The sequence below is a fragment of the Erythrolamprus reginae genome, chromosome 1 (genome assembly GCF_031021105.1).
Source record: "Erythrolamprus reginae isolate rEryReg1 chromosome 1, rEryReg1.hap1, whole genome shotgun sequence".
In the NCBI taxonomy this organism is placed as follows: domain Eukaryota; kingdom Metazoa; phylum Chordata; class Lepidosauria; order Squamata; family Dipsadidae; genus Erythrolamprus; species Erythrolamprus reginae.
The window spans coordinates 206,813,631-206,822,748 of record NC_091950.1 but is presented as its reverse complement, the minus strand read 5'-3'; the positions used below and the strand labels follow the sequence as shown (position 1 = coordinate 206,822,748).

General features: G+C 42.1%; 1 protein-coding gene across 1 annotated transcript in view; it reads left to right on the top strand.

Moving 5' to 3' along the window:
• Positions 1–772: 772 nt before the first annotated feature.
• The window catches only part of FAM117B (family with sequence similarity 117 member B), a 51,871-nt gene continuing 43,525 nt past the window's right edge, over positions 773–9,118 (top strand). The window contains exon 1 of the mRNA XM_070731999.1: positions 773–1,731. Within this exon, the coding sequence (XP_070588100.1) occupies positions 789–1,731 (943 nt within the window). The 5' untranslated portion in view covers positions 773–788. The remainder of the gene's footprint in view (positions 1,732–9,118) is intronic.

Sequence of the window (9,118 nt, the reverse complement as noted above, 5' to 3'; positions counted from 1 at the left end):
TTTAGCTCGAAATAGATCTATCCTGGTCTCCCTCTTTTTCTTTATCAGGTCTTTACAAATTTGAATATTCAGTACTGTATGCATGTATGCATGTACACACACACACACACACACACACACACACACATATATATACAGTATATATATATATATATATATATATATATATATATATATATAGAGAGAGAGAGAGAGAGAGAGAGAGAGAGAGAGAGAGAGAGAGAGAGAGAGAGAGAGAGAGAGAGAGAGAGAACGAACGAACATTTGGAACCTGTCAGAAGAAGGAAGGTTAGAGTACCTGATATTCCATGTCTCTTTTTGGAACAAGTTAAGGATCAGTGGTGGATGGACTGGTGGACTGTGGGGCAAAAAGCAACACACTCCTCTGGGATTTCTACTGGGTGGACTGGCACACGCTGGAAACCTAGCGAATAGGCCTCTATCTGCCTTTATGTGGCCAAAAGATGAAACTGCATAGGATTCTTTCGTATTTTTAACTTCAAAGTTGCGATATTGTGCCCAAGGTAGAAATGTAAACAAGCACTCAGCATTTCCCAGACGAAAGGTAAGGCTACGAGTGCGCTGCATCAATGGCATGACCAGACCCCCTCCCTGCCTCAATCGAGTAGTAGGCACACAGGCGTAGACAGCGCCCTGTCATACGACTCACGCAGCTTCCTCTTACGTCGTCCAGATCGGGCCCTGTCCCTTTAAGCCGCATCCCCACACCCACCCCCCGACCACGCCTCTCGGCCAATCAGGACGCTGTAGCGGCAGGAACGGAATCGATGCGCCTCCAATGGGAGAGGCCGGTGAGGCTACTATTGTTGATGAGGCGGCCGGAGAAGCCTCACGAGTGTCTCCCCGTGTGTGAGGCTTCAGTGCTGGTGTGGGGGAGGGACCGGGAGGAAGGTGGGGGGTTTTGTTTGCTTCCTCACCTCGCTATTACTACCGATTCAGCCTCGGGCGGCCACCCGGAACAAGCCAGGATGTCTTCCCAGCCGCGGGTGAGGCGCAGCGGCTCCCCGACTCCAGCCACCTCCGCGGGGGGAGGGGGAGCCGCGGCCGTGGCGGCGGCTACTACTACTACTACTACTACGGCGGCGGCGGCGGCGGCAGGCGGGGCAGCCGGCACCAACAGCCGCCTCCAGCCCATGCGGGCCACGGTGCCTTTCCAGCTTAAACAGCACGGCAGCCCCACGAGGGGCGGCGGCGGCAGCATTCCACGAGGGGCGGCGGCGACAGCAAACGCCCCACTCCAACCGTCGCCGCCGCCGCCGCCTCCCTTGCCTTCCGCGCGTGCCGCCAGCCCCACGCGATCGGTGCTCGGTAGCGGCAACAACGCCGGCGCGCGTGGGGGCAGCAACAACCTCAGCAGCAGCAACAGCAGCAGCCCGACCGTGGGCACGCAGACGCTCCTCGGGGCGGCCGTCTCCGCCAACGGCACCCCTTCCTTGTCCCCTTCCTCGGCGGGGTCCGCGCGCGGCAGCCCCACGGGCGGAGGAGGGGCGCGCAGCAGCCCCCCTCGCCTGCCGGCGCCGCCCCTCCCCGGTTCGACGCCCTCGCCTTGCTCGTCCCCGGTTTCGCCGCCGGTGCCTGAGGGCAGCGCCTGTGCCGCCATCGCCGCCGCCTCAACGGGAGGAAAAATCCGGCATCGCCAGAGACGGCATTCGCCGGAGCAAAACAGGGCCTCTCCGGAGAGGAAGAGTCCTAGTTCGCCTGTTTGTAAAGGTGAGAGAAGTGTGTGTGTGTGTGTGCGCGCGTGTGTGTGTGTAACGGATTTAGAGCTGAGCCTCCACGATGGGACAGAGTCTCGCTTGTCTTTTGTACCCCGGAGTTGTAAGTCCCGACTTCTGCAGCCCCACGACCTGACCACGAGGCGCTAACTTTGGCCCTGCTTCTCGTTCTCCTTCCTAGGGGAATTAAAACCGGAGAGGGAAAAATCTATTTACTTCCTCCCGTTTTGTTTTTGGGCGAACCTCCCACGTTTTGCTGCCTCAACGGTCTGAAACGTCGTCTCCCTGCTCGGGTACTTTTTCTTCCTAATTCTGATGGTCCCTGGGAAGGTTGGGTGTGATGGTATGCCACAACCGGCAGAAGTAAAACGACAAATGTTATGTCTACAAAGAGTAAGGGAGGTTGCAAGGACATGCCTCGACTTGCCTTGTTTTTAAAGCACCTATCCATAGCTATTTTTAAATTTATGCCCTGCTTTTTCTGTTTATATAAACACACAGGACTTGCCATAAAACAAAGTACAAGAGTTTTTTATGGTGATTAAACAATAAATCCTAGCCTAGGGACAAATAGTCTTGGAGAACTTGCCTTTATTTAATGCCTAAGAGTGACATTGGTATGTCTTTAAGCTTTATTTTGTCTGATCTCTGAGAACACAAAAGACAGCTATGCAGCAGGAGAAAGAATCAATAGCTACTTTGGGGCCTTGTAAGATTTTATCCTCAGTCCAGGAGGGAAGGTAGGTTTATAATGAAACAGGAATAAGATGAGGTAAATGCAAATGAAGGTAAATAACTAGCTTCAGGAAAAAAATAATAATGTAACTGTCATCTACAAAAGTTGGCAACAGGAGTACATAAATGTTCTTCCTTTCAATTCACCGAGTGAAAATGCTTACTACAAAGGTTACAGGCAATAATGTCTTGCTAGCATGCATCTCCTACATTTAATTTGATAGGCGCCCTGGAAGCTAACTGTTTACCTAATATATTAATGTATGTGCAGAAGAAGTGATGGTTCTTTATAAAATAAGATTAAGTGGTTAGCTTGAAATTTCAATTACTACAAAATAATAATGTACACTACCTTATTATTTTTGGGGACTGATAAGTAACCATGTAATTTTTTAATTTTACTCTACAGCTCCCCCCCCCCCCCCCCGCCACAAATACATAAATAACCATATACAGTATTTTGTGTTTATATTGAACCTATAAAATGGCATGTTAATGTTTTAAGAATTGGTATTAAAGAGGCCTATACTGCTATCATAGCTCATTTGCACTGAATTTCAAACAGACTGGGCAATCTTGTTACCTGCTGAAAAGCATGCCTGTCCTTGGTTAATTCTGTGCAATCTTAAATTTATTCAGTAATAAACTCTGCTAAATTTGACAGTACAGAATTGTATCTAAAGTTTTTTGCCCTACTCTGCAAGTGACTAAATTGACTTGTTATTGTCAGTTGCTATGGTCTTTGGAAACAGTGACTGCTTTTCAACCCCTCTTCATTCTTGAAGAGAAAGTGATATCTGAATTTTCCAAGTGAAACAATGTGGCTATTAGAATGCCTTTGCTTGGCAGGAAACAAGAGAAGATTCAGGTTTGAAGAGGCCAAAGTATAGTGTTTTATGGTTGAGAGCATTTGGTGTAAGCAGCCTGGGAGTGAATTCTTAAACCGATGACATCTGTAATGTTGCTAGACAGCTTTCCCACAGATTATAGATAATCTAAATATAACTTTTTATAAACTCCTATAATGCTGCCAAGAAAACTGTACAGTATATGCATAGCAGTAACATATAAGTTTGAGACCCCAATGTTGGGAAGCTCGTCAGGAGACATTCCTCTGGTTATTGGAAAACAGGACATAATTTTTACAAATCTACATGGTGAAGATGATGTGCTCAGATACTTAAAAGCATCAGTAGATTCAGAAAAATAACAAGAAAATGAAAATGAGAAAAGTGTTTTAGGAAAAGAAATATCTAGCGTATTTATAGGTGAAATAGGACTGTCCAAGAATTAGTAAACATATAATAGAGACAAATGAAGTTAAAAGAAAATGGAAAGACTTTGCAGCCTTTAAAGAATCAAGATTGCAAAATTTCACAGACATTCGTAGAGATAATTTATTCAGAGAACATTTATTCAGGAATATTTATGAAGGATAATACATTGTGAGCCCATGGTTATATGAAATACTAATGTCATTATAAAATTGCAGGCAAACAGGTAGGTTAAAGGCCTAACAATATTATATCAACAAATATGAAACACGAATATTTGGCCAAAATATTGGAAAATATAATACATTTATCTAGACTGAAGAAGGAAATGCACAAGTTAGTGAACTATTGCACCAATAGTGAATTTTTTGCTTAAGATCTTACACAAAAAAATAAAGCCATACCTGAAGAGATGTATTAAATTAGATTTCAAGAAGAGGTATCACTGGGGCACCAAAAAGATCAGATGAGAAAAATAAGTTGTTTAACAGAGCAAGAGAAGAATTGTACCTTTCCTTCTTTACAGTGATCTTTATTTGTAGGTGATCCTGGCATGTGACATGCATTAAAACTAATGAGAGTGCCAGAGTAACTTTATTATTTGAGAAACTTACAGAAACATGATAGGATTACAAGAACATAATTTGGAGAATAATTCAAACTAGGAAAGAGTGTGAGAAAGGAATATGCCTATTTAATTTTCACAGTGATTATATTATGTCAAGAAAGGCAAAAGATGACAGCAAAAATCAAAATTGGAGGCTGAATTACTAAACAATTGGAGTATTCAAAACTGTCACATTTTTATTCCAGATAAAGATGATTTACAGGATCTTATGCAAGTAACATGGAAAATAAAAATCTAACATTTTAGTGGTTTTATAGTTGACAAATGTGGCAAAGTATTTTGTTTTCTTGAATACTGCAAAATATAACACACACTGGAAGATTAATCTTAAGAGGAAGGTAGTAGCAGACTTAGGATCATAAAAGATAAAGAAAGGTGTATGATAAAAATTAGTAATACAGTAGTTTTTCCTTTGAAAGATGGGAAATAAGAAAGAACGAGAGAGAAAAAGACAGTAGCTATCAGTACCCCTGGAACCATAATTTACAGTTGTCTAAGTGTACCATGAACCACAAAAAGAATCTCTGAACAAATAAAGACAGATTACTTGAGGCAATTATCAGAAAGCTGAAACTCATACTCTTTGGGCCTGTCATGTATCAAACAATGGCTAGATAAGCATATATGCCAAAACTCAGGATAACAAGAAAAAGAAAAGGGATAAATGCAATTTAAAAATTATTTAAATATTCCTGGAAAGCTGAAGGGTTTTTTTTTAATGCACATATTTCCCCCTGTCTGTAGCTATATTTCTAGAATAAAATCCCTCCAAACTATTGCATGACCAATTCACATATTGATATCCTTTTTTATTTCTAAGATCGCACATCCAGCCTGGTAGGTGTATATATGCATGTGTTTGTGTTAACTATAAAATAGTATGATCTAAAACATTAGTCAGGTATAATCTTTAAATAATATTTCTGTGGTATAATTTAACATGATTCTTAGAAAATAAAATAACTATAACTCACATATCAAAGAAAGAAAGTTAAAACACCAAACCCAGCAATATAAACAAATTAGAGTAATAAAATTGAATACATTTGAATGGTTTATGGAGGCTGAGTCAAGAAGATTCTTTGTCTTCTGTTAAGTGTGAGCTTAGATTGTACTGTACTGTACTGCAATCACTACAGCAAGCAATATAATATTAAAATTCTGAATGTGCTTACAGACTCAAAAGGATTGAGAATTTATCTGTTTCCTTTTTGTGAAAAACAAATACTTGAGTGTTATGGCTGGGTATGAATTTTTGTAGACATACTTGCTATCTTGCTGAGTATTTGCCCTTTTTAAAGATAAGTTAAGAAATTTCTTTAAAGAGCTATATTAAATTCTTTTTAAAAATATATTTTGTCTGTTGATAAAATTCACTGCCACATTCAGGCTAAAGTTTGAAAATAAAAGCTACAATTCTATGGGAGCAGGATTTCTATTTGTACTCTAAATGTGTACAAACATGTAAGGAAAACTAAGCAATATATTGAAAGAGATAAGAACTAGCACCAGAAGCAGTAATTTAAAACCATAATAAGGTACATAATAATTTGAAGAAACAAAAAGCAATTAGAGATCAGCTGGAATTTATCTGTAAAGCTTCAGACTCTTTGAAGATAATGCAGAATATATATAACAGGAAGTTAGCTTTGACTTTTTGTTTTTTGTGCTCTCTTTTGTTCTTGAAGACTTTGTAATACCATCGCTTGCTTCTTTAAGCTTGAATTTTGTCCAATGTTGTATTGGAACATAATGAAACAAGATTCAAAGTTCAAGGGGTGGTAAAGTTTATATATAGATTAAAATGCTTACAGGATTCACTTAGATGTATTTTGCAAACTGAAGTTCTTAAATATCCTTGTATATTTCAGTACAACTTTTCTTTTTTAGGTGGTGGTTCAGTGCATAGGAAGTTGGCTTGGGGATAGATAGTTCAGTGTATAGGAAGTGGGCTTGGGGATAGATTCCGGTGTATGATTGTTAACAGGGCACTGGCTAAACAGAGACCAGTCACAAGTGGTGTACCTACCACAAGATTCAGTCCTAGATCTTCTTCCGTTAAGTGTGTTTGTAGATGATATGCCAGAAAGATTACTAGGTAAGGTTAGTTTTTTTGCTGAAGGCACAAACATATATAATAGAATTGACATTATTGGGGGTATTGGTGAGATGGAAAACTATGTGGTATTGCTGGAAAATTTGTCAAAAATGTGGAGTCTGCAGTTTCAATGTTTCTAAATGTCTTGCACTTCAAAATATGGAAGCTTCTTATGAAATACTTTGTGAATAAAATTGCTCTCATCATTTCTGAATTGGATGCTGTTTGAAAATTAATGATCTGATTACTGTCTCAATAAACATAATGATATAGAACTAGCAATTGCTTCTGTATGAGAGAAGGCCTTCTGTATTTTTGAAAGGATCTGTGTGGAATTGGTGTAATAATTAGTAATTCTCCTATTCTATAACTATTTTACAGTTAGTAACATGACTTGGTTTAATGGTTTCTTGATGTACCATATTTTTTGCACTTTCTCCCAACCAAAAGAGGGTGAAAATCTGGGTGCGTCTTATATACCAAATGTAGCCAAAAACACGAGGCACGAAGGAGGTGGTGGTCTGTGGAAATCCCTGCAGCCTGGAACAGCTGATTGGGGATATTCCAACCACCAATCAGCTGCTCATGTCAAATCAGAGTGCAATAATGTGCTGGAGCTGACCTGGCTGTTGGCTATTTGCTGCAAGGACATGTCACAGTTTACAGCACACACAAGTAACCGTGATTCAGCAAGATTCAATAACTTCTCTTTACATATAATATAACACATGAAGTAAACATACAATAGTAAAAGCAGGTTTTCCAACTTGTAAAACACAAGCAGAGGACAGGAATATAGGTTTAAGTTTCAGAGCTAGCACAGACTCAGAACTGTAGAACTAAGCCACGCCCAGGCTCCTTGCTGTTTCCTTGTTGCTCACAAAGCAAATACAGTGATCCCCCGATCATTGCGAGGGTTCCGTTCCAGGACCCCTAGCAATGATCGGGTTTTCGCGAAGTAGCGCTGCGGAAGTAAAAACACCATCTGCGCATGTGCAGATGGTGTTTTTACTTCCGCCGCAGCAGCGAGGAGCCGAAGATTGGGGTTTCCCCACCGCCCACGCAAACTCCTCGCTGCTGCCGCGCCCGCCGCTCGCCCGCCCTGAAAGGGAAAGCCCCCCCAGGCCGGCTCCGATCCCCCAGGCCGGCTCTGATCGTTTTAAAACAGGCGCGCCGCTTCTCCGCTGACTCCTGGCGAACTTCCCCGCTTTAGGAGTCAGCGGAGAAGCGGCGTGCCTGTTTTAAAAGATCGGAGCCGGCCTGGGGGGGCTTTCCAGCAACCCCCGAGCCCCCAACCCGGGCTCAGGGGTTGCTGAAAAGCCCCCCCAGGCCGGCTCCGATCTTTTAAAACAGGCACGCCGCTTCTCCGCTGACTCCTAAAGCGGGGAAGTTCGCCAGGAGTCAGCGGAGAAGCCTTTGAAGACCCAGGGAAGCCGCCCAGCAGCTGATCTGCCCGGCGCCATCTACGCATGCGTGCCCATAGAAAAAAGGGCACGCATGCGCAGATGGTGTTTTGACTTCCGGGTTGAAAAATCGCAAATTAGCCTGTTTGCAATGGTCGGGAACGCAATAACCGGGGGATCATTGTACTGCTTCAGTTTCCAAACAGCCCTCAACTCTCTCACACACTGACAGGATGCTAGCTAGATGAAAACCAATGGATACTGGTAGGCAGAGGCAGATTTTCCCCCCTTTCCCCTCCTCCAAAACTAAGGTGCGCTTTATATTGCAAAGCATTTTATACTCCAAAAATGCAGTATATTGTTTTCTCATTGTTGAGAAATGGATGTATCCTTCTTGTCTTTCCAAATTTGTCATCAAAGGTATAGGTATTCTTTGATTTACACCCACAATTGGGACAAGAATTTCCATTGCTAAGCAAGGTAGTTGCCATGCTTGATTTATGACCTTTTTGTCACAGTTAAGCAAATCACTGCAGTTAAGGGAATTATGCGTTTTTTAGGCAAAGCTGGTTTCCAGCATAAACTTTGTAGGAAGCCAGATGGGAAAGTCATAAATGGCAATCATATGACCTTGAGATACTCAACCATAATAATAATAATAATAATAATAATAATAATAATAATAATAATAATAATAATAATAATAATTATTATTATTATTACTGTATTATTATGTTAGATTTGTATGCCGCCCCTCTCCGGAGACTGGGAGTGGCTCACAACAGTAAACAGTACAAACCCAATGATTAAAAACAATTTAAAACCCTTAATATAAAAAAATCAATCATACATTTCATACAAACCATACATAAAACGGAGTGGTCCAGGGGAATCAATTTCCCCATGCCTGACGACAGAGGTGGGTTTTAAGGAGTTTGCGAAAGGCAAGGAGGTTGGGGCAATCCTAATCTCCGGGGGGGGGAGTTGATTCTAGAGGGTTGGGGCCGCCACAGAGAAGGCTCTTTACCTGGGTCCCACCAGAGGACATTGTTTCATCGATGGGACCCGGAGAAGGCCAACTCTGTGGGACCTAACCAGTCGCTGGGATTCGTGTGGCAGAAGGCGGTCTCGGAGATATTCTGGTCCGATGCCATGTAGAGCTTTATAAGTCATAACCAACACTTTGAATTGTGACCGGAAACTGATCGGCAACCAATGCAGACTGCGGAGTGTTGGTGTAACAT